The sequence below is a fragment of the Fistularia commersonii genome, chromosome 16 (genome assembly GCF_037954325.1).
Source record: "Fistularia commersonii isolate RoL2024-O1a breed Wild chromosome 16, RoL_Fcom_v1.0, whole genome shotgun sequence".
In the NCBI taxonomy this organism is placed as follows: Eukaryota; Metazoa; Chordata; class Actinopteri; order Syngnathiformes; family Fistulariidae; genus Fistularia; species Fistularia commersonii.
This window is the reverse complement of record NC_141299.1, coordinates 8,212,821-8,237,364: the sequence shown is the minus strand read 5'-3', so window position 1 is coordinate 8,237,364 and position 24,544 is coordinate 8,212,821. Positions and strand designations below refer to the sequence as shown.

The following is a 24,544-nucleotide window of genomic DNA, read 5'->3' as shown; positions in this document are numbered from 1 at the left end:
CCTCCAGAAACCAGGAAGGGAATTGAGTTGATCTGCTGCTGCTTGGTTAGCGCATACAGGGCTTTAAGCTGCACAACACTGACAGGGGAAGAGAGAGGGCTCCAGAGAGGAGGAGAGGAGAGGGCTGAGCTAAACCACAACAAGCACTACCACGGCCATCGCAGGTGAGCTAAAGGCACCTCGCCATCCCTCGCTGTCTGTCCTGGGCCTGTCGACCAGATAGGGAGCTGGGCAGATGAGGAGAGAGGGAGGAATGAGGGAGGGGGGCAGAAAGGAGAGCGGTGGGGGGGGGCTAAGAGGAGAGGAGAGGTGGGTCGCAGCAGTAGTCACTAGTGAAGGTTCCTCTTTTTTTTTAATCTTCTTAAAGTACTTCCTCTATACAGCTTGCTATCTGAGGGAGGTCTTCAGATAAAGTTTACTGGATGTGTTCAAAGCATTAACTTTTCAGGCAGGTGGAAGCACTTAAAGGATGAGAAGGAGAAGAAGGTGGTGGCGGTGTTGGAGAATGGGTGTTAGGCATTGAACGAGGTAAAGGGGTGACTAAATAAAAAGTTGAGTTGGACAAGGCATCAGTGGTTGTACCAACTTTTTTCTAGACGGTGAAAGATGAGATGTAGGCAAAGTTGTGCGCTTTGTGCGCAGGGCATGTTTTAGTGACATTCGACTGTTTAGAATTGGAGTAAGTCATAATTTAGGTCAGGAGTTTTATGTGGGTCTGAAATGTCACTTGACGCTGAACTTGCAAGAGAGATCTACCTCTGTGGATGTTTGGGTATTACTCTGACATTTTAGGCTAATATGTTTCCAAATTTTTTCATGTGACGTTCGGCCCTGTTTCATGGCTGCTCTGTACTTTAATACCTGGCAGCCTGCTAGCAACATACTGTAGTGTATAATTCAGCCCGGAGTGCTTACGTTAGAACAGGCTTGGAGATGTTGGGGGTGGTAAGGTCAGAGAAAACTGGGACTTGTAGTCCACAACAATGACTGTAAAACAGGTCAATTGGGGGTTTGAGACTCCACATCCCAGTGTGCCTTGCCCTTGGCAATCCAGGAAAGAAAACAGCCGCCAGCCTATCCCAGCTAGGAGGTGTGGTGAGTGAGCAGCTGTCAAACCAATGAGAATAGGGGATGCAGATCTGAGTTGTGGGCTGAAAATAGAAGGGGAGGGGGTTGTTGGAGGAGGAGGAGGGGGGGTTCTGTTTGTGTGGGATCAGGCAAGGGCTTGTCTGTATGACTAGGGCCACTCGCAAGTTTCCTGTATGGTAACGCTTCAGCCGTGCCCAGAGACGGAGGCAGCAGAGCTGGCCAACAGGCAGGGAGGCAGATAGGGCCTGGGAAACATTTTCTGCCTATTTGGTAAGCACTCCAAAGAGAACCGCACACATGCGTACACACATTAGACTGTGACTAAGAGAAGAGAGTCGAGCAGGGAAGATAAATACCGTAGTGTGTTGTCTGTGAAGAGGAGTGCAAGCGATGTGGCTTGATAAAGTTCAGAGTTCTTGACCCACTTGCAGATAAAAGCAATAGGAGAGGCAAATGGGTCATCTGAGAGTAAGGTGCTGCACTACTTCTCTGCTCAAAGAATTGGTTTTGTCTCTTAAGTTTTTATTGCATTAACTCTTTAACTTGTGGCCGATAAACTTAGTGTACATTAAGGTGGTTCATATTAAAAAGATGTCATATTATTTTAATTGTTCTGTCTACCCTTATGATTTAATACTCCTAGTATTGACAGATTGAAAAGAAAAAGGCAGTTGCATATCCCTTCTTTGTACTTCTGTTGGGGTGTTAAAAGTAATATAATAAAAACAACTACATCAAATGTTTGCTGAACCTTGGCCCAGCAACCATGCTGATAGCTCACAGATTACAGGTGGGCTGTTGAGTAATAATTTATTTGAGAAACCACACCAAGTTACATCTCTCACTGAAGGGGGGCAACATGTGACATGTTTTGTGTGAATGAAATTTCATGACAAGTATAAGTTGCCTCAGCCCAGTAAATGAAGGCCTAATAGCTCACCAAATTTGATGGATTTCAGATTTTCAGCTTCTCACGAGAGCCAATTTCACGATACCCTCTTCCCCTGTCCATTTACCCCCTGTCCACATTGGCATGTCAAAAGAAGATCTTAATCTCACCTGTCCTAGGATTTCTGCTTGTGGGTTTAAGGCAACAGGAGCCCTGACTGCATTGCTTGATAAATAGACGCATAATTTTTTGGCTGTGCTTAGTTGTTGAACCTGTTTTCAAGATTTTTGGGCATGGAGAGGGTACACGCAGAGCAGTGCATGAAGACGCCCATATGCCTTGAACTTGCTCAGAATGTTTCTCTGAGACAGCAGCAGACAAGATGGGCAACATTATAAGGTTAATTGTTTTGATATTAACTCTCCAGGTGTTGCTTGTATCCCTCAATCTCGGTATCACCATGAAAGTAAAGTAAAGTAAACTTGACTTAGATTAATTTCCAGCAAGAGGTTAAACTGGGACGCCATGTGTGTTCGTGTGCATGCAAGCATGCATGTGTGCCTGTGTATCCAACAATAGATTCCAAGGGAATTGCAGGGGACTTCAGTGGCTGTGGGCAGGTCCAAGACACCACCCATCAATTTGGCGGTGAGGCTGAATACAGTTGATATTCCTGTATGTTTGTGCCTACACCACTATGGCCTGAAACTAGCAGGTTCAGACAGACTGAGGAGACAGGTTGCGTGATGTCGCCGTGGCAGTTTGAGGCTTTTATTTTGGAGTAAAATGTTTGTTGTATACATACATTACATGTTATACACATTAAGTTTGTTTATTGTTTTGTTTATGTGGTCCAATAATGTATTTTGGCCCATTTGGTAGAATGGAATCAGAGATTTTTTTGGTACTTCATACCAACCAGCATATTTTCTGTGGTACTGTTCTCTCTGTGTATGATGCAGTTTGTAAGTAAAAACATATTTAAAAACACTTTGATCAGCCTTGTCATTGGTGGATGTAATTTAACCCCCCCCTTGTGTTTAGTTCCCCTGGTCAGCTGCTCAGTATAGCACAGCTTCCAGCCTTGCTATGCAGCCAGACAGACCCCTCTCTGTTGTTTTTCTGTTGTTGTGCTCAAGTCTAGGGGGAGTAAAGGGGCTTCTTCTGTTCTCTTCTGGGACATTTATAATGGAGAGGGCCACACAACCTGATCAAATTAGAGTGAGAGTGAGAAGAAGCTGAGATGTGCTCAAGGGTGGGGGCGCAACTAGACATTTCACACACATAGGGAGTCAGGTATTTTTTTCGATATCAATTTATTCATTGATAACATATTTTGCATTAATGAAAGGTGTTTGTCTGTTTGTCTGATAAAGCAAGTAAGCAAGTCAGATGACCCCTTCCTTTTAATTTAGTAGAGAGGTCCACTTATCAGGCCTGGGATATGTGACCAATCTGACTGTCTGCACAATGATGATTTAGTGAATTGGTTTAGGATGAAAGGAGAGATGGGTGGGTTGCATTAAAAGGACACCCAGCCACAAGAGGGTGGATGAATCCGTGCTACTCTGCCATCACGGCAAGAAGAGGTAGTTGGGTGAAGTAGTGGGCAACGGGCAGTGCAGAGTCTGAGATGGTGATAGACCAATGATTAGATCAGAGACAGGGAGAGGGTCGAACAGTAAGGACAGAGAGATTGAGAGAACAGAGAACTGGTCATCTGATAAAAGAGCAGGTTCTGTTGCATGCCACAGACTCACAGGAAGCCCTCTCTCCCTACTGGGCTGCCTGTAGTGCAGCAAGAGCATGTTGGGCCCGCTGATTCACCAACTTGCTTGCTTAAGTTCTGCTGGACAAGGCACTGCTGGGATGTAATGCCTGTTTCTAAAGCAATGTGTTAGATTCTGTTACACTTCCTCGTCGGCAGCAGGGGAGTGTCAGAGCCTGATACTGTCACTAAAAGGAACCATGAGAGTGAATGTGGTTTTATTATGCCACTGCTGCTTCAAAACATGTGTTGTCAAACTCATGACTCAAATAAGATATTCAAAATCAGGCAAAAATTATAACTGGCACAACAGCAAAGTGTATTGTACTGCAATTTATATTTTGTATTTCTATTACGGTCACATTTTTTACTTGCCAAATATTAATAATGTTGCCACATTATTTAACCCCTCGCAGGGTGACAAGAAAAATAGAAGCATTCAAAAATGGAATGAAAAAGATTTGCATATGTTACTAAAACTGTGATGTTTTCAGTTTGGCCATCTGAAGAATCAAACACTTAAACACTTTGTAGTAGACGGTCATCAAACACTACAAAATATAGACTCAAAAAAACATATTCAAACCAATGTGTGACAAAGTTATTATGAATAAATAACTGGTGGTTCACAAAAGTCACAACTTGCTGCTATTGTAAACAATAGCATTTCACTAATTTTTATCTTTTAAGACAATAGCTTGTCTTCCATGTGTGGGATTGACTGATCAAATAGACATAACCAAAAATCCACACTCCTTTCATCCAAAAGTTTGAGACGTTGTAGGAGTTGTTAAGTCTTGAGGCCCTTGCACAACTACCATTACAACAACCTACAAGCCCAGGAGTTTAATATTCTTCATCTTATTCTATTGAGGCAGGTTACACCAGGTGACTAAATGAGATCTGCCTGAGTTTATCATTGACATCTGAACCGGATTCCTGTTCACTTCACTTATGAGTAAGATTGTGAATTTAGTGCCCCGCCTCACCCCCTACCTTTTCACTGGCCTTATGTCTGTTTTCAAGCACCACTTCCTGGTAAGTTTCTCTCGAGCTGTCAGACTTAGACCAAGCTTAACAACTTCAGTTTTATCAGTCACGTACCCTCTTCCTGCTTTGCTCCCAATATGACCAATCAGATTTCCTTCCATGAGTCTACTGGCATCAGTGAGTCACTTGGCCATGGCAATTGCTCAAAATCTACTTTTCATAGACACTGTTCTCACCTTGATTGTTGTGGACCTGAGAGAAATTATTCCTTTACAGTGGTTTGAGAGAGCCAACCTCTGTCTTATCGTAAAATGAATAACTTAATCAGATTCACAAGATACTGTGATACTGTTTGTTGTCTATTTATGTGTGGCAAAAGGTAAATTAATTACACATTATTTTTGTTGTGTTTTCTCAGACCTATCAAAGCTGAGCAGCTCAGATGCAGCATTCCAGAATCTAAGTAGAAGTTAATGGATAATTTTAAATGTTTTTCAAAAATTATTCAAACATATTTGTCCAAACATGTTATTTAAGATGAATAACATTCATCCCTGCAATAATTGATGCTACTTTATCTTTATATGTGTCACATATTAAGTAAAACCTCAAAAACTTGACTGTGTGGTGCTCTTAAAGAGTGCCAGAGAGCTGTTTATATACTTGTCTAGCTAAAAACATCTAAGGTTGCACAGGGTCAACAGTTTGTTTCTTTGTATTTAGGAATGATCAGTATGTTTCTTGTGAAAAATTTTCATCCGTCCATAGATTTTATATATCAGATCAAAATAGAACCATTTTTACTAATTGCAGCAAAAAATTGTGTGACAGTAAACAGCAATTGGGTGTGACTGCTTTGACATAGATATTAAGCACACACACCGCTCAGTCAGCTGAAGTAACTGCCTTTTAGGAGACCGTTGTTTCTTCCCCTTAACATAATATTGATATCTGACCTGTTTTGTGTAGATATATGGAGTAGAGGAGAGGGGCAATATGGACTAGATGGAGAAGACACAGATGAGGACGGTAAGGCTTGGTCCTGAGTTTAGGTGGTTGTTTGACTTGCAAAGCAGACCTAGGTGCTCATAGAATGGACAGGGATGAAGGCCCTTACCTGGAAGTGGAACATTAGGGTTACAGACAGCTGCCGCACTGCTTTGTGCCGGGCTGTGGCCTTGTCACCCACTGGCATGAATTAGTGATAAGGAATGTTTCGAGCCACAAGGAGGTGTCAGGATCAGGTTTGTTGCAATGTGTTTTCTCTTTCTTAGTGCAGTGGGTTATTTAGGGACAGGTGGCTTCTGCATGTAGAGTAGTCCCTCTGTGCTTTGTTGGCGAGAGAGAGAGTATGTGTGTGTTTGTGTGTGTGTGTGTGTGTGTGTGTGTGTGTGTGTGTGTGTGTGTGTGTGTGTGTGTGTGTGTGTGTGCGTGCGTGTGTGCGTGTGTGTGTGCGTGTGTGTGTGTGTGTGCGCGCGCGCGCGTGCGTGCGTGCGCGGGTGCATGTGTGCGTGTTTTTGTGTGTGTGTGTGTGTGCGTGCGTGCGTGCGTGTGTGTGTGTGTTATCTCCTCAGCTCAGCGTCTTTACCCCACAAAGCCGTGACCTAGGGTCAGCTCTGTATGTGCAGAGGATAACATGTACACAAGCTTGCAACACAGCCTGGCTGAATGCAGGTGCTATATGTGTATATCAAACTGAAAAGCACTCAGTCTGGATGGACACAGAGAACGACGTCTTTCCTGGACGTCTTGACCAGTCACCACATGTTTGTCCTTACTCTAATTCTTTCTTCCATCTCAACTCCCTCATTCTCCAGTGCCATCTCTTTGTCTTAGTCCTGTACCACCTTGCTTTCCTAGGTTATGATCAACATGATGCAAGTAGTTTCCTTTATTTTTGTCATCAAAACTTTTAAACATAGGGTTAAAATGGCTTATGGTAAAATACATTTTCAAACTGATGAAAGATGTAAAAAAATAAAGCCACTACTTTGCTATTGTACATTTTGTGGTACAGGGATAAACCTAAATTTGAGAATAGTGATTGAAAATTAGAATAGAATAGAAGAATAGTTTTTGACCTATTGGGAGTCTCCCAATAGATTCCTCTATCAATTTTCCTTTTGCTCCTCTCTCTTGCCTTCTTGAAATGCTTCACTGAGCTCTAACATGTAACCAGATTTCAAGGTGTGGATAGTGATAGGCGTTTCCTTGCTGGGTGGAACGGATTGTAACATAGAAATAGTGGGCAGTGTGGTTAAACAGGTATGTAGGAGGGGCAGCCAAGGTAAGCAGGTTTGGTAGGGGGCCATGGTGTACAAACATAAAAACAAATTTGTCATTCGTACAAACAAATTTGTACTTGTAGAGAGAAATGTATCCTCCAAAGCCCCACCCACCTCACCCCCAGCCTCACCCCATACTGGAACTCCCTAACTCCCTAACAGACGGGGGTGGGGTGGTGGGGGGCGTCCCATATGTGTGCTTCATTATTGATGTCTCTGTGATGTTACAGGATTTGTGTGTGTGCATGTGAGTGTGTTAATAGAGAAATTGAGGATGGCTTGTTGTGCTGAGCCCCCACCCCCCGGCCCCTCCAACTGCGCAGGCTTCAGTCGATCATTTTAATCTCCCCCCCACACGTGAGCAAGGGGACAGCCTTTCCTGAAACTTGGCACACAGTACAGGGTGGGGTAACCAGCTCAGACCGGATTGACAACCTCGCTTTTTAATACTGTTCCCTCGCAGCTTGTTGCGTGTCCTCTTCCTCCTCCTGTGAAGTTTTTTCCACAGGGTCTGCTCTGGCAGCCCCCTCCCTCGCTCCCTCCCTCCCCCTTTTCCTCCACCTCCCTCACTCCTGTCCATGGCTCTCGGCTGACACAGTGCACAAGCTACACAGCCCAGCTCCCAGCATGCATTCTGATCCCCGCTGCCCTCTGCCTATCTGTCCTCCACGACCTCTTACTTGGTTCCTTTGCATGAGCCCATGAACACGTAGGTGTAGGTGGTTTTAGACTACAATTCCTAATTACCCTAATTACACACACACAAACAGGTATGTTTTTGTATATATATCTATATATCTATATATAGATATAGATATATAGATATATAGATGTGTATATATACAAACACCTCTGTTATGTATGTATGTGTGGATGTATATATATCTATATATACGTGTACATATATACACACATATATATATGTGTATGTGTATGTATGTATGTATGTGTGTGTATACATATATATATACACACACACATATCTTAATGGAGTAAGTTACTCAGTGTTTCAAAGGCTTACTTCTAAATCCATTTTTGTTGATGTAGGTATAAAATTAATATCTTGTCACATTTACTGTATTTACTGTTTTGATGTCATTCTGTTTCTGCCCCTGTTGCGCTTATCAACTTTTTTTAGTCAGGATATCATCACAAAGCTTCTGCAAAATGAGTTTTAATGTTTTGAGGGGTGGGATTTTTTGCATGTAAATCATATTTAAATTAACAGATCGATTAAGGTGTTAAATAAATTTGGTAAATGCAATGTTTTCAAGTTGAAGTTTTATTTCAATGAATAGAGAACAAAGTGTCTAACAAATAAAAAGACTGCTTCTATAATTTACATATGATGACGATGATGATGAAGAATTTAGATGAGTGGCCTAAAAAGCGTGGTTAGCATTCCTGGCACCGTAAAAATATTGCTTAGGTTGTAATAATGATTAAATGAGTAAATGAGAAGAGAAGGTTTGCATGATGTAACTTGTTTTAACAAACCAAAAAAGAAATATGTGTGTGGGTTTATTGACTTGAATTTCAGCTGTTGGGTCTCCTTAGACAAAGTTTTGAATAAGCGACTTCCCGTCCAAGCTTATTCTTCTAAAACTGCAATAAAGAATTGATTATATATATCACCAATGATTTTTTTATTCGTGATTTTAAATATCCCCTTTGAATGCCAAAATTGTGATAGATTAAGCCAATAGATAACTGCTGTGTTTAATCTGATAATATGAACTTTGTCACATTGGAATATGTGTGTCATGATTTTTATATTGAAGGTTTTGTTTATCTTATTTTTCTTTTATTGCAAGGAGTTTGCTTCAATTAATTATAGACTCTGATGAAGCGGGTAAAAAAAAAAAAAAAAAATTTTGTGACATATCTTTCACATTTGACACTTAACGCACACTTTTGTTGGTGCAGTTTTGGCAGTTTCACTTGGGTATTGGTATACCAAAATTGATCATATTGACGTATTGAATCATTTTACAATGTTCTTTATTTCCTTTGTGTTTCATCATTTTCACTTCATTTATATTTGGAGGAATTTTACATGCGTAAGGGGTATGTTTCAAATTTTTTTTACAAAATATCACATTTTTCCTAAAGTTATTCATAGATTTTTAAATGCTTAGCTTTACCTTTCTTCTACTCTTTTTTTTCCCCCCACTTTGTTTTATTTTTGGTGCTTTCCATCGTACATTTTATGCTCCATTGGTCGTTTACTAAATATCTCTTTTTCTTTTTACCCACATAAAGAGTGACATGAACTGATATATTATTTTCTTGTCTGTCTTTCACAAACAATTCTCACCTCAGACAGGCAGACTGACAGACGGCAGGACGGATACACGGGTGGGGGCTGTGCTAGGCGGCTCGGCGGCAGGCTGGTGGAAGATGTCGTCAGGAGCCGGCGGGAGGGGCGGAAGGCGGCTCAGGGGGACAGTGAGTGGGGGTGGAGGAGGGAGAGGAGGGGCCAGGGAGGCGGAAGAAGGTCCTGTGGGGATACCTTTCCCTGAACACAGCGCAGACATCCTAGGCAGCCTGAACAAGCAGAGGCTGAGTGGCCTGCTATGTGACGTGCTCCTAGTTACACCAGACCGGGAGTTCCCAGCTCATCGATCCGTCCTGGCATCCTGCAGTTCCTACTTCCACAAGCTTTTCACTTCAGGGGTTGCCGCTGACCAACATAACATCTACAACATCGACTTTGTGGCAGCAGAGGCTCTTGGAGCATTGCTGGACTTTGCCTACACAGCCACACTGACAGTCAGTCATAGCAGTGTGGCAGAGATCCTCGCCGCTGCACGTCTCTTGGAAATCCGACCTGTTCAGGATGTCTGTACACACCTGCTGGACACCAAAGTTCTCACCCCGCCGGTACAAGACCATTACACTAACCTATTAAAATTTATGTTCTCAGTGGAGATTTGACCTCTGTAGTGACCCTATAACCAAGACAAATCCCAAATTCATTTCTAGAATTCTAATTTTAGCTATTCAACTATAGCCTGATTTCAATTACAAAATAATTTATACTGGTATCATAAAAATTGTATCAATTTCATTTTTAAAGTAAAATACATGAAGGAGGAAATTGTTTTAAATTACACATTGTTTTTAAATCTATCTTGAGCTTGGAAAAAGTTTTCCAATTGAAAAACAGCTTTTTATAATAACCTTAAGTAATAAATATGTTAAAGCAGATTTAAGAGTAGGAACCTCCATTACATCAGCATCAGCCTCAGCTACATAAGAAAAATATTGTCTTAAAGAAAAAGTAAAATTAAAAAAACCCACAAATCAGTCTGACATGAGCAGTTGAAGTGAGAAATCCTCAGTACTAAAATGATCTGTTTGTCTAATGTAACATGAAGGGGAAAATTGACTTGAATTTCCCTGGTGAAATTTTGGACTCCTCTGCTCGGTAACCTCTGATGGAGAATTTTAGTCTGCTACATTTAATGTTAGAAAGCCAATCACTAGTAGCAATATTGAGTCTGGCCAGGCTTGGCCCATGCTTCTTGACACAATCATGCTTTAGTGAACCTCTCAAGAATGCATATTTAGAAGCTAAAGATATAACAATCTCTATGAATTCTTGTTAGCACCTCTAGCACCTTGTTAGAAATTGTGCTGTTGCTACAAAACACCTGATGTTTACTACCTTGTTCTATCTGAAACTTTCATAACTAAATCTAAGGCTTCCATTGGAGACTCTTGCCCTCATAACTGTCTGTTTTACTAAGTTGCCAACATAGCCAAAGATTACATCATGGCCCTTATCATCTTACTATGCTAAACACTCTACCATAGCCTTGGGGCTAGTTCAGCACTTAATCCCGCTGAACCTGTAGTGTATTTGGAAGGACAGAATGCTCTTTGCAGATACAGACACATCTCAGATACACTTCAGCAGAACCTAGGCATTCTCTGGTCTGCTTCATCTTGCTCGCCATCTTGTACATCACAGGAATGCTTCAACATTAACTGCATTGTATAGGGCAGGGGTGCCCACACCTTTTTGGCTTATGAGCTAGCTTTAAAATGACCAAATCAAAGTGATCTGCCAGCAATAAAAACGCCTAACATTTTTATATGTGCAGAGTATACTTTATATTTAAAATATATATTATATACCTTGCATAGCCACATGAACATGTATGGAGCAATACAGTTCTGTACATTTTTTTGCCATTACCTTGCTCTGATGTCTGGCACTGGAATCAGCCAGGGTTGCACAGTTTGGACTGTAGTTGTTGGTAGCCAGCCTCAAATACACTTTCAAATGCTCATCAGTCATGGTAGAACGGTATTTGCAATTGAGATCTCAGATTGGCTGTATTTCATTCAAGTACCAAACGCCACAGTGGGGATGGATGAAAGGCTAACCACTATTTTTTTGTCTGACGTGATTTGCCAACACTACCTATACTGTAGTGTATTCTGTGGCTCACTTGTTTTTGCATTGCGCGGTCAAGCTCATTTTGAAAGGCAGGATTCTGGGATCAACCCACGTCTCCTTTGTAAATCGACCAGTAGATTGTGATCGTGTTGGGCACCCCTGGTATATAGGGCATTTGTAAGGCTCTCATTTGGTTCAAATCTTTGACCACTCAGTTAGTAATCACATTTGATTTACAAGGTTGATTCCATGTGAGTGCCAGAAGATCTCACACAGAATTATAATACATTTTAGACAAATATACAAATGAAAAGATCCATGTGGCGTAAAGATGTTTGATAATGATGTTAAATTCTTTATTAAACAAATATGTTGAATACAAACATAAAAAAATGGACCCACCCACTGTATTTTTTTATCACGCATACATGTGCCCACTTAAATAGTGAACTCTAGGTAGCAGAACCAGACTAATCCTCCAAAGCCAAATAGCCCCTAAATATGATGTTTCACTTTCACCAGATTCAGCCGAGCTAATCTGCATTTAGAATATTTATCTTATTTATTACTTCCTTTTTAAATGTTTCTTTTTTCAAGTAGATGTCTTTGTATTTCTGTATTCCAATTTATCTTACACTCACTTTGTTCCCAATTTTCTATTGATAGGCGGGCAGTGAGCAAAGAGATGAGGATGATGATGAGGACAAGGCAAGAGGCAGCAGGGAGCAAGGGAACCAGATGCGAGCCCAAGAGTACCTGGAGTACTTCCAGAGAGGGGCACACTGGAGCAGCAGCTGCAGCACACCAGAGCTCAGGGACCTGCCCTCACACCTGCACTTTAACCACGGCAATGGGGGGACTCCCAGCAATGGGGCTCCTGGTGATCCCAGTGAGTACTACTCCCCCCTGGCTCTTGCTTTGGCCCAAGCCCCCTCACAGGAGCCAGATGATGAAGATGAAGAGGAAGAGGATGACGAGGAGGGGGAGGCAGTGCAGGCGAATGGAGCAAACCTTGGGTCATTTTACTACCCTCCAACCCAAAATGGCCATTTCTACCTCCAGCCTGAGACTCGACTTGGGCCGGACATGGAAGTGGAGGATCATGGCAGGGAGGTAATGGGGAGGGAGAGGGGATCCGCCAGTGCCCTACTGCAGCAGATGATGGACTCCATTGAGAGGCAGAAGGAGCTTGCAACAACTGGGGAAGAGCCGGGTGATGGAGATGACCCTGATATGGAATTTTACTTGAATTATTTTAACAGTGCTCAGCATGAGGATACACCCTCTGTTGCTATGACACAGGGACTGCCGCCACTCTGGTTGTCACGAGGCAGTACAGGGCAAGACAGAATAGGAAGAGGAGGAGAAAGAGGGGTTGGGGAGAGAGGTAGTATGGGGGGAGGAGGTGGAGGGGAGAGGAAGATGCGCTCTAAGGCCTTTCAGAAGTGCCCCATATGCTCCAAGGTCATTCAAGGTGCAGGCAAGCTACCCCGCCACATCCGAACACATACAGGAGAGAAACCCTATGAATGCGCCATCTGCAAAGTGCGCTTTACCAGGTAAGCCCAATTAATGATGTGACTACCACATGTCACATGTACTAATTGTCTTGGAGCTGGCAAAGTAAACAAATCACCCAGCAGTGTGATACAAGTTAAAGCCAAGAGCAGGAGTATTAGTGACCAACCTGGCTTTGCATTAAGTACAGTTTGAAAATCTGTGTTTATTTTGGTCAAGTAATGGCTGATTAGCTGTAGTTTGTTTGTTTGCTATTTTTTCAGTGTCAGTTGAAATCATATTTCATTTTCAATCAAGATAGATGTTTAGTAGAGTTTTATTGTGACAGTGTTTGAAGTGAAGTCATGGAATTTTAATGTGGAGGTCCTATAAAACAAGGCTTGCCTTAGATGTGTTATCTAGTAGAGGCCTGCTATAAAGTACTGTATTCTGATATAGAGTGAGAGAACAGACGTTGGATTGTGATCTATGTGCTCCAGAGCAGCAATTTGAACTTTTGATCACTGATTATGTAGAATATTGCCCAGAAAAAAATGATTACATCTCTTAAACTCTCTTTCTCTTTACCCCCTTCTCACTGATTTACCTCATGACATAAATCAGATCAACAGTAAAGGCAATATAGCTAGTACTTGAGTGTGCATGTTTGCCTTGGATTGGGCATTCATGTCTTTTCCTCAAAATCATTGTTTTTTTTCACTGAATGTACTAGCACCAAAACTTGTGAAATGCGCATCAAATACCCAGATCCTCTGTTGGCATGAAGGGTAGGAAAGGCCAATCTGAATTTGCCTCCTGGCTAAAGTCAACCAGCAGTAGTAAGGGGGTATTGTAATCTTAATCCTGTTTGATCAGGGTTAAGAGTGTGCCTCACACTGTAATAAATCACTCCTGTCCTTTAAATAATTTACCCTACTCAGTGTACCACTTTGTTCCCAGGCTTCAACCTGTATGTATAGTGTATGTGTGTGTTTCTACTCATCTACATATTTTCAAGAGTAGTTTTTTATCTTGTCTAAAAGTTAATCCACTTACATGGGTGTGTGTGTGTGTGTGTGTGTGTGTGTGTGTGTGTGTGTGTGTGTGTGTGTGTGTGTGTGTGTGTGTGTGTGTTTCATAAAGGCATTTGTTTGGTTCCAATTCTACCATATTTTCTTAAATGCCCTATGCTACAGTTGTGCAGGAAAAGATAGTAGGGTGACCGGGTATAGGAAAGCCAAGGCAGCCTGATAAATTTTAGTGGGTGGTGCATTAATGCAGAGTGAAAGTATTCTGGATGTTATCAAACAATAATCAGGTCTATGCTTTCATGTTGGGAAAAGAGCTTAAGAATCTGCATGTGCCTTGTAATTATTTTAAACAATCCGTCTTTAACTCCAATATATACAACAAAGCTTCAAAGTACCGTACTACAAACATTTTGGATATTACATTTCTGAAGGATTTGGGGCCTTCTCAACTTTAGAAGATGTCATGTCTTCATATTCTATTTCTATTATGACAATCTATCAATTTTTAGTGGTGGTGTCCTCAAAGGACAGCTAAGAGAAATCATAAAATTGCTTGCTGACACAGTGAACATTGAGCTTTCTTGTCAGTCCACAGTTGTGCCCTTGTGTGCAATTACATAGATAAAGATGTAAAATTTATGACTCCTCCTCACTTAGTCTGGCAGAGACATTTGGAAAAAATCCAAAAGATGACTGTTAAATAGAAAATTAAAACCAGCCATACCGCAATTAGCTGACCCTTATAAGTGTGAGCTCAACAAAATGGTTTTGAGTACTGTATATTCTTTTACTTGATATAGATGACTCTATCTTCTGGTGTGTTTTTGTACTTTGACATAATCAGTGTTATTTTTTTCCTCCCAACAGGCAAGACAAGCTCAAGGTTCATATGCGGAAGCATACAGGAGAGAAGCCTTACCTTTGTACACAATGTGGAGCTGCCTTTGCCCACAACTATGACCTGAAGAACCACATGCGTGTTCACACCGGCCTACGTCCCTACCAGTGCTCTAGCTGCTTTAAGACTTTTGTACGCTCAGATCATCTGCACCGCCACCTCAAGAAGGATGGTTGCAACGGTATCCCCTCGCGTCGAGGTCGGAAGCCACGGGTGCGAGAGCCTGGGCTGCTTGAAGCCCCAATTGGCATGCCGTTACCGGGTTCCAACACTGGCCCTGGGCCTCACACCATTAGAGGCCGGCGACACTCAGAAGCAACATCAGCAGCAGAGGTGGAGGGTGGTGCTGGAGCCCATCCACACAGTCCTGTGCTGCAGGAGCTGTCAGGGCCATGAGACTGCAGAGGAGACAAGGACACTGCTGGACTCCTTAGTTCTTCTGCTCTGCCTGTAAACACAGAGGAGAAAAACACAACTTAAAAACAACTAACTATTCCTCTATAAACCAAATCAGGGTGTCACATAAAATCTAAACTAGATTTTTTTTCCTTCTTTTAATTTAGGAATGGAGTAGACATGCAAGCACTTGAGTCGGTTTAAACGGTTAAAGAGAAAAGAACGCTTCAAATCATGCACCCATGATGTCCACTTTCTGGGCCATTTCTTTCTTTATAATATTAGGGTTTTTATACATTGGCATACGTGCTTAGGCAAATGTAAGATAGATACAAAGAAACTGAGCATCTATGCAGTTGATTTAGATTTTTATTGGTTTTGTCCAAACGGCCTTCAAGCTCTAAGAAAGGTGCCTGTGCACCTTCTGGCTGCTGTATGGGTTAAGCAAGGACAAAGCATTCCAGTGAAAACAACTCTTTTTTTTTTTTTTTTCTCTCTTTTTTTATTCTTTTGCAGGTTTAAAGATGTACAGTTACCATAGAAACAACATTGCCACAATATGGCATATGCAAGGTAAACTCGCCACAATTTTGATGCAACAGTTCTTTCTCTCTAAATGTTCCAAAAAGAATCAGACAGGGGTTTGATTGAAGTGTTACTTACTCTATAAAAACATTCTAAGAATTTATGGTTTGTCTTACTGAAAACAAATTTAACATGAGTCGAATCCACGTAAATGGGGGCTCGTCAGTGGCAGGGCTAGGGAATATGAGGGGTGAAGGGTTTGTGTTCTTAAAGCACTACCATTGTCAATTTATCTGTTGGCCTGACTACATTGGGTTTTATTCCTCACAACCCTACAACTTGAGCAATTCTGTTTTCCCTTTTGATTTTGTCTTAATTTTCTTTGGCGTTGTTCCTATTTGATTTGACTGCTTTGGGTACTTGACACTTTATAATTGTATACATGTATATACAGCATGTGGTAATATGACATCAGTCTCCTCTTAATGCTGAGGTGTACTTACCAATCTCAATTTTCCTTTAGGCTTGATGTCATATTTCTCACCAAGTGAAGCTTGTGGATGAACGAAAAAAACTGTATGAATGTTTGATGAAAGAAAACATTAAGTCACTCATTTGTCCTAAACTTAACACTTGACATTTACTGTTCTTGCCCAAAGGATGAGGGTGTCGAATGAATGAATGTGCTTTACTTTCTGCAGTTTTTTGGGATCTGTCCTTGTGTGACAAGGCACGGGTAGCATTTAACCATTCGCTGGTTAAAGGTATGCAGGGAGACCAAGTGAGAGTGACAGAGTACGAAGAAGTGATAGATGAGCACCTTTTTTTCTATGTTTGCACAGCTTTACTAAAGATATCCAACTAAGTGATGGGGGGTATATTCAAAGGAAGGAGGGTGGTAGGGGACATATATGTATCCTGTTTTTCCTGTCTTTTTACTCTGGGGACCAACCTATATGATAAAAAGAGCAGTGAATACCTGTCCACATTGGGAGGCCAAATAGGAGTGCAGCTGCAGCTGGTTCGTGGGGGAGGGGAACAAGGGAAGGGGAGGGGGATCTCACAATGTCTGTTGCATTCCAAAAAATAATCTCCCCCAGCTCAGCCACGTTTCCAGGCAGGAGGGGATCAAATCAGGCCTCTCTCTCCCTCTGTACTCCTCTAATGCCCACGAACCAGCCTGAAGGGGATATTATTATAATAGACCTTGGTGTTACAGTGTGTAGGATGCCTAGTGAAGGCGATTTAGTGTGCAGTCGTGTACACATGTACATGTGTTACTGAGCATGTGTGTGCGTGGCAGACGGGGTCCTTTTGGCCACATCATCACGTTGTGAGTCAGCCTCAGCCTGTTCTGACATGCACCTTGAGCTGCCAGTCTCAGTGCACTTTCTTCTGTCTCTTAGACACACTTATGTGCACACACTCACACTTTTTGGGTCCAAGTATCCTGTAAAGAAGGGGAAACACCAGTGCTGATATGTCTGCCTGTATAGAGCCAGTGACCCCATACATCCTAATTACAAAATCATGGTCGGTTGCAGTCTTCTTCTCCAAACTTTTTCCAAGTCACAGAGAACATGTATGTGTTTGAATCAGAACCCACCCCCACGCTTTAGAAAAACCTATAGTCTCTGCAGTGGAGCTGTACTTCATCTATCAGTCCTTTGCACGCTAATTGGAAAGACATAGGTAATTAACGCACTTTGTTAGTGAGGAGGGCACTTTTGCCAATGAAACGGGTACTTTGAAAACAAACTAGTTGCAAATGAGATCATCCCTCTCCTCTGTCGATGATATAGTTGAGTTTCTTTATTGGATTTGTTCAGGTAATGAGGAGAAGCTGCCAAAAACTTTAATCAGAGTTCTATCTCTAAAATAGAATCCAGTTTTTATGACCTTAATAATAGAAAATTTAAAAACATAAGTGATTGGAATTGAAGTTAGTTTTTAGCAAATGGTCTGTATGGCTTAAAGCTTTTTAACTTAAGGGTATAAAGGCAGACTCAAAAGGGTACTGCTGAGTTTGTGTCGCACATCTTTTGCATGGATGTTTAGTGACATGCATTGTTAGCTGTTAGACTGAGAGTCTCAGGGCAATGTTTGATGGACAAACTTAATGTCTGCCCCATATGCTCACCACCCACTTATAACTCCCCATATTTTGGGCAAACCATCATAAAAATGGCTCCCCAGTACCACGGGGGCAAAAAAGACCATTGTAAAACGACTCATTGGACAGTTGCTTGTTTACTTCACAGCTCTTGGAGGCTGTTTGCATAACTCTTTGTTTACCCTTGTTGGTCATTGTCATGGGCTGGCTAGGTTTTGAGAGTTTCAGTTTCTTTTATATTTGCTTCTCTGTTGCTTAAAATAAATATATACATATATATATATATATATATATATATATATATATATATATATATATATATATATATATGTGTGTGTATATATAGAGAGTCTATTATTGCACAATTTGACTTCCACAGACAGAACAGTGTAAACTGGAGTCTGTAGATTATCTTCGGCTTAGGTTTTGTGGTGCCAGCTGCGGACTCCCTGCACAAAACCAATTTTGACTTTATGTGGCAGAATTTTAGTGTTTAGACTGATGAGTCACCCAAATGTCTATTTGGACCATAATAATGTCCCTAAAGTCCCATGTTGTTTCTTAATTAATCAAAGCATCTGCCCTCACTAATAATCTGCTGTAGTCCAAAAACTTAAAAAGTTGTCCATTTGTCTGAACTTCCCAATTAAGCCACACACAGATACCCTCCTCTTGAATACATATGCAGAAAAGATATTTACTTGAGTTTTGCTTTCTCTTTGCTTTCTCTCTCTCTTTGAATATTGTGGAAAATAGAACCAGAGGTTTAATGGTGTATATTTTCTGTCACTAGTTTTTTTTTTTTTGTTTGTTTGTTTTTTTCCTTTGAAAATTGTAATGCTATAGCATTATTTTCTAACAGTTTTACATGGCTATGCTAGTGTGTGCATTTGTGTGTGAGGGGATGGGGGGTGGGCTGGGGAGGGTGGTTGCTCTGCCAGGAGGGTGGGTAAATGGGTGCTTTGGGTGGGGTTATGGACATAAAGCCTGATAGCACTGGAAATGGTGCTTTAGCTGAGAGAGCAAACATTTGCACTAATGTTAAATGTCCTTGTCCTGCTTATGGGAGAAGGACAGGAGACCTCAGAAAGGCCTGCGAGTTTCCATGAGCACAGAGCAGTGTGGTATATACTCAATGGTCTGCATCACCCCCTCCTTTAGAAGTAATCATGTACAGTACAACAAAAAATATACATTTATAAATACCAAAGGAGAACAAAATTACTTGTAATCAAGCCATTGAACATGTTAAGCTATCAATTTAATGTTGGATAAATAGAGTTTCATTGATAAATCCGAAGGCAAATTGTGTGGCAACAGCAAAGCTTTTTTGCCTTTCTCCTAGGAAAGTATTCCAAATGTAAAACATTTCAACAGTTAGCAAGACCTCTCTGAAAACAGTAGAATTATTTGAGGTGGTGCTGCGCTGTTGGCTGAGATGTAAAGTGTGCAGAGATGCAGCGTCCAGTTCTTTGCCTATTCAAGGATATTTCTTTGTCACCAGTTTTCTGATGTCCATTCCCTTTTGATAATTGCTAAATTGGAAGTTTTCAGTTTACTTTAAGAAAAAAAGTTTTAAGAGGATGGAAATAATGGAAATAATATTTGACTTTGTTGCAGCCTTAAGCTCATTTGTATTTTGCTTTCATAAAGTAATGTGCAGCATTGAGTGGAGCTTTATGCCCACCAGCAGGGCCTTGTGTGGTCAGAGACTGGCAAAACCCATACTGTCACCTTTTATCATAAACACTTGTTTTCTGTCCATATCTTGAGACCAAATTGTAAAAGATTGCCTTGGCACTGAAGTGGATCATTTTAAGCTTTACTTGAATTCATCTATCAGAATGTCTGTTTGTCCCCCAACCTCAAACACAAACCAAGATTCCTTCTGATACGGGCTACACTGAGGCCATCTCTCAACTTGAGTTCTTGAGCTGCAGAGATTTTTCCAAAATTTACCTTGATGTGTTTGTACTTCTTCTACTGTTTTCAAAGATGTATTTTACAAAGCAATACAATACGGATGACCAACAAGTATGATTATGATAACTATAAACAAAAAGCAGGACAAAGTGACTGTTATCATGGCAATTTGCAGCAGTGGAAGGGGGTCTATTTGCTTTGCTTTGTCATTGTGCTGCACACCTGATGTGTGTGTGTGTGTGCGTGCGTGCTTGCGATTTCCATTGGGCTGTGGATGCTCGGCAAGCTGAGCACAGCATATGCATCATGGCACTAGGCGCAGCGTGGCTCTGGCACTTGCACAGACAGCCCTGGGTCCTTCAGAAAGGCTGGCTGCTGACTGTTGGCTGCTCACAGCCAAATGGGGACTGTTTGCACTTGGAGACGCTCTGTCTCTGAGGACACAAAGGTTGTAGATGGAGGAAGAGTCAATACGGGTGGGAGGGAAGGACCGAATGCACGCATGCTGTAGTTGTATTCAGGGATGAGGTAGATCTGCTGAGCAATGGTGACAGTCTTGGTCTCCTACGCTGGTAGGGATTGCATGACCACAACATAAAAAGAATTGTAACACAAAGGAGGTCACCACAGATTTCACACTGGGGACATGCAACAGGGAGATTGTTGCCGGTCTCTTTTGTCTTTATGTAAGTAATTCTCAGGTGGAAAATATACTGCTATGCATTGGGTATCAATGTCTGCATTGTTTTTGGTTTGTCGGCTCGTATTCTGAATTCAGTCTTTGCCTCCCTTGTTCATACTGATATTTAACATGATACTTCCCACAAAAATAAAAGTAGGAACAGCTCAGTCATTGTAAAGTGGCTGTGACCAGCCTATTTTTCCATCTAATATTGATCCATTTAATTGTTTTTTGGAGTGAGCCACTGGAGATTAAGTGTTTTTAGTCAGACTGCAACATTTTTGAAAGAGATGCGGCTGGAAAAGCACCAGGGAAGGGGATGGGGTGGGGGGGGTAATGTTCTCTTGTTTCCTTCTCCCATCACTCTCCCTCTCTCTGGACTTAAAGTCTACATCTTGCTGCCGACTGGCCTTTGATCAAAGATCACACGCCCTCAGCAGGGGAATCAACAGGACAGAGAGAGAGAGGGGGGATTGGATGAAGTTTGGAGGAAGAGACAGCTTCAGTTTGTGGTCACATAAACCAATTTAGGATACATTCCATAACTTCATGCTATGATTCCCACTTTGGAGATTTTGGCAGGTGACGATGGCAAGACAAAACGATCAACAATTTGCAGTTGGCTGTTTCAGTTGGTCTGTCTAGCCTCACTTTCCATCTACTATGTGAAAAAGTTCAAAAAGCCCCCAGTGTATCTCTATCCAACTACCGTTTTTCAGCTTCTGCGATTGTAACAATAGCACTTTGCAAAAGGCCATCCTGATTTTTATGTGCTTTTATTTTATGGTTATCACAATTATTATTTTGTTGTTCCTGTTTTTTGTCTGTTTGTTTCTCAGAGCAGATGATAATTTAAATGCAAAAAGCAACCCAATACGATGAAAAAAGAAAAAAAAAAAAAACTTGAATTGTTGGTATGTGGATCGAGGGTGGCTCAAGCTACCACCTCATCTGGACCGAAACAAACGTCTGATATATTGCCACCATTCTTACTATATGCAACTTATTGCATAGTCATTTACTGGTGGGGGTGGAGTGGATACAGGTCGAATCCTCCTACCTGCTTGTCGCTTACTTTTGTAGATCTTATTGGGAGAAAGGTCATTTGATCTCATTTTGCGAGATTCCTTTTCTTGAAGAGGAAAAACTGTATAACAGTTGCAAAGCTTTCTGAGAAGGCTAGCTCTGCTGAATGTTAAACATGCAGTGTTGTATCCACTGCAGAATCTCTTTGTCTGCAATAACACCAGGTCTGTGGAGAAAAAGGCTGGATCTGGTATCCATATAAAGCATAAATTATATGAAACGGCCAAATAGTCATGCACTTTTGCAAATCAGCATAGATTTTTTTTTTCCTTTGGCCTTAACATCTATATCAGATCCATATTATGGCAGTAGAGTGGAAAGACTATTGATCAGATTATACAGTAAATGAATCCAAAGCTATTTAAAATCTCTAACATGGGAGAGAGAAATAGGCTACTATTTATAATAGATTGATTTCTAACTGTGATTATTGTAATAATCCTGTCGCAACGTTTCAGACTTTTTTGATGTACATTTTAAAGAGTCAGATTGTGTTACAAGCTCACAAAAATTGACATAAAAGTGTCAAGCACTGAGTCACATGAGGCGGGAACTGCTGCTCCACTTCTGTGCATTTAAACTCTATTCTTCACCGATGTCTGTCCATCACAAGTGTGCCTGAGAGGCAGAAAATGTACTGACATCGACCACTTCGAAAACTCACAAAGTTCAGCACCAGATATTTCCCCCACTTGTGATTCAGTGTGGATTTACCTTTTTCAAAAAAAAAAAAATCAACCTTTTTCTTCACAAAGATGTTCTTGGTGTAACAGTTTGTCAGTCCAGATTTGTTGGAAGCTGCAAAGGGGATAGTGATTTTGGAGAATTTGCACTTTTTGGTGATGAAAAGAAAATGTATTCTATTTGAGACCACTACATCCACAGTCAAAAACATATAATTCCATTTTTATGTCTTTTTGTTCTGTTCTGTTTTATTTCTTGTTGTTGTTTGTTTTTTGTTGTTGTTTTTGATTTTTGTTTTTAATATATCCAAAAATGTCTGGCATCTGGTTGTCTGGTTTAAAGAATATAAAATCTTTCTATTAAAAACAATGGTTGCAAAGTTTGTGTTGATCATTTTGTGTCTTATTCTCACTTATAGTGTAAACAAATTATCTGTTGGATAATTGTCTTTTTTTATTACAGGAAATTCAAGCATATCTGCAACATTTTTCTGCTCACAGGATGAAAAGGTAGTCTTTCGGGTCATCTTGTACCAACCATATCTATACGCATAACAAAAGAAGCAGTGTAATAATTGTTAAAAAAACATCAGTAATGATAACAAAAGACAAAGACTTCAAAGATTGAAAATATTTATTGTATTTCCACATTTAGGAAACATGTTTCCCTGTACACTAAAATTCTTAAGTACACAAGGTTTAGTCGCATAGTTGTGGCATTAGTATAAAATAAATACACGATAATACAATAAAAGAGCACTTGAAAGATACAGGAGAAATGTAAACCATGTAGAGAGGACTGTGTACCAGTTGTTTACCTATTCCACCATGGTCAGCCATAGTTGTGCAAATTAAACATGGTAATCGAAGATTGCAAATTCAAAAAGGGGAGAAGTGTGCATAGTCTATGAATATTCCGAGGTGGGTCATGGCTTTTGGACAGCTATTTGTGCAATGTCAGCAATGAGCACGCAAATTGAAATGTAAACAGGCAGGTAAAGCTGCTTGTTCTGAGGTTGTCTGCTATTATAAACTCCCGACAGCTGTTTAGGAGTGTGATGATGGTGGGATAGAGAGAGTTCTTCTGAAGTTGCATGTTTCATACTTCTGTACCTTCAGCCTGGGAGTAGAAATGTCAACAGTCTGTGCCAGGGATGGGTGTGGTCCTTGACGATGGAGACAGCTTTCCTGAGGACTCTGCGGTGGCTGATGCTATGCTTCGATGGAAGAGTCCTGCTGATCTTCACCACTCACTGCAAGCATTTGCGGTCCAAAGCGGTGGTGCTGCCTAACCAGATGGTGATGCAGCTGGTCACAACGCTCTCAACAATGCAGCTGTAGAAGTAGCTGAAGATCGTCTGCAACATGCCAGACTTCCTCAGCCTCCCCCAGAAAGTGTACCCGCCGTTGAGCCTTCTAAACCAGGTATGTGGTGTTGAGTGACCAGGTGGGGTACTCACTGATTTGGACGTCATACTATTTAAAGTCACTCATTCTCTCTACTTTAAGCTCCCGGATGAACAGCAAACAGTGAGGCGTCCTCCTCATTTCCGCCATCTTCGCCTTCATCTTATCCATATCAAGGGTGAGGTTCCTCCTCTTAAAACATCACTTAATAATGATGGGAGTGCCTGCTACAAGCCTATAATCATTCAGGCACTGGGTTGGCCTTATGACCATATAATTGGTAAAAAATATATATATATATTAATGAACAGTTAATAAGATGTGATTTAAGTCAATTTTTTCAAGTCAGCAAGCCTTTCAGTGGGCTTCAGTCCTGGACAGAGGAACGCTTCATGTAAATTGAAGAACACCATCATAAACCATGATTATTGCACCATTTATCGAGCTGTTTAATGGCATCAAGATGTTTTAGTTTACCGGTTCCCAGTTTAGACTTTTTATTTTGGGGATGATGTGTGCCCAATTTAGTATGATGAGGATGCACCCCAGCCTTTTTGATCATTTTGCTAAGGAGGCCTGTGAACAGAATTTCCAAGCATAAGTACCGTTTTAGCACCTTTTTTTCTCCCCCTCTTCTGTTATGTGAGTATATCTATGTTTTTTTTCTTCAAAAACCAACATCTTTGTTTGGTGCAATTCAGTGGATGACTCCCTCAATGCAAGATCGAAGACAGGCCAAGGACAATTGGAAAACCTGTTCATAATGTTTACATTTTCTGTCAAGAACCGTGTGGGTTTTTTAACTTTTCTATAATGAGATTATGATTGAAGATAGATGTCCCAGAATACTTCAATATTTTCAAATGCCATTCAC

At 41.1% G+C, this 24,544-nt stretch overlaps 1 protein-coding gene across 1 annotated transcript; it reads left to right on the top strand.

Annotated features, from left to right (window-relative positions):
- Positions 1-1,263: 1,263 nt before the first annotated feature.
- zbtb7a (zinc finger and BTB domain containing 7a) lies at positions 1,264-22,646 on the top strand. Its single transcript, XM_086161285.1, has 5 exons — positions 1,264-1,359; positions 5,706-5,765; positions 9,344-9,904; positions 12,096-12,988; positions 14,825-22,646. Exons 2-5 carry the CDS (start codon positions 5,742-5,744, stop codon positions 15,249-15,251), a joined length of 1,905 nt encoding a protein of 634 aa, XP_086017411.1. The 5' UTR covers positions 1,264-1,359; positions 5,706-5,741; the 3' UTR covers positions 15,252-22,646.
- Positions 22,647-24,544: the final 1,898 nt, after the last annotated feature.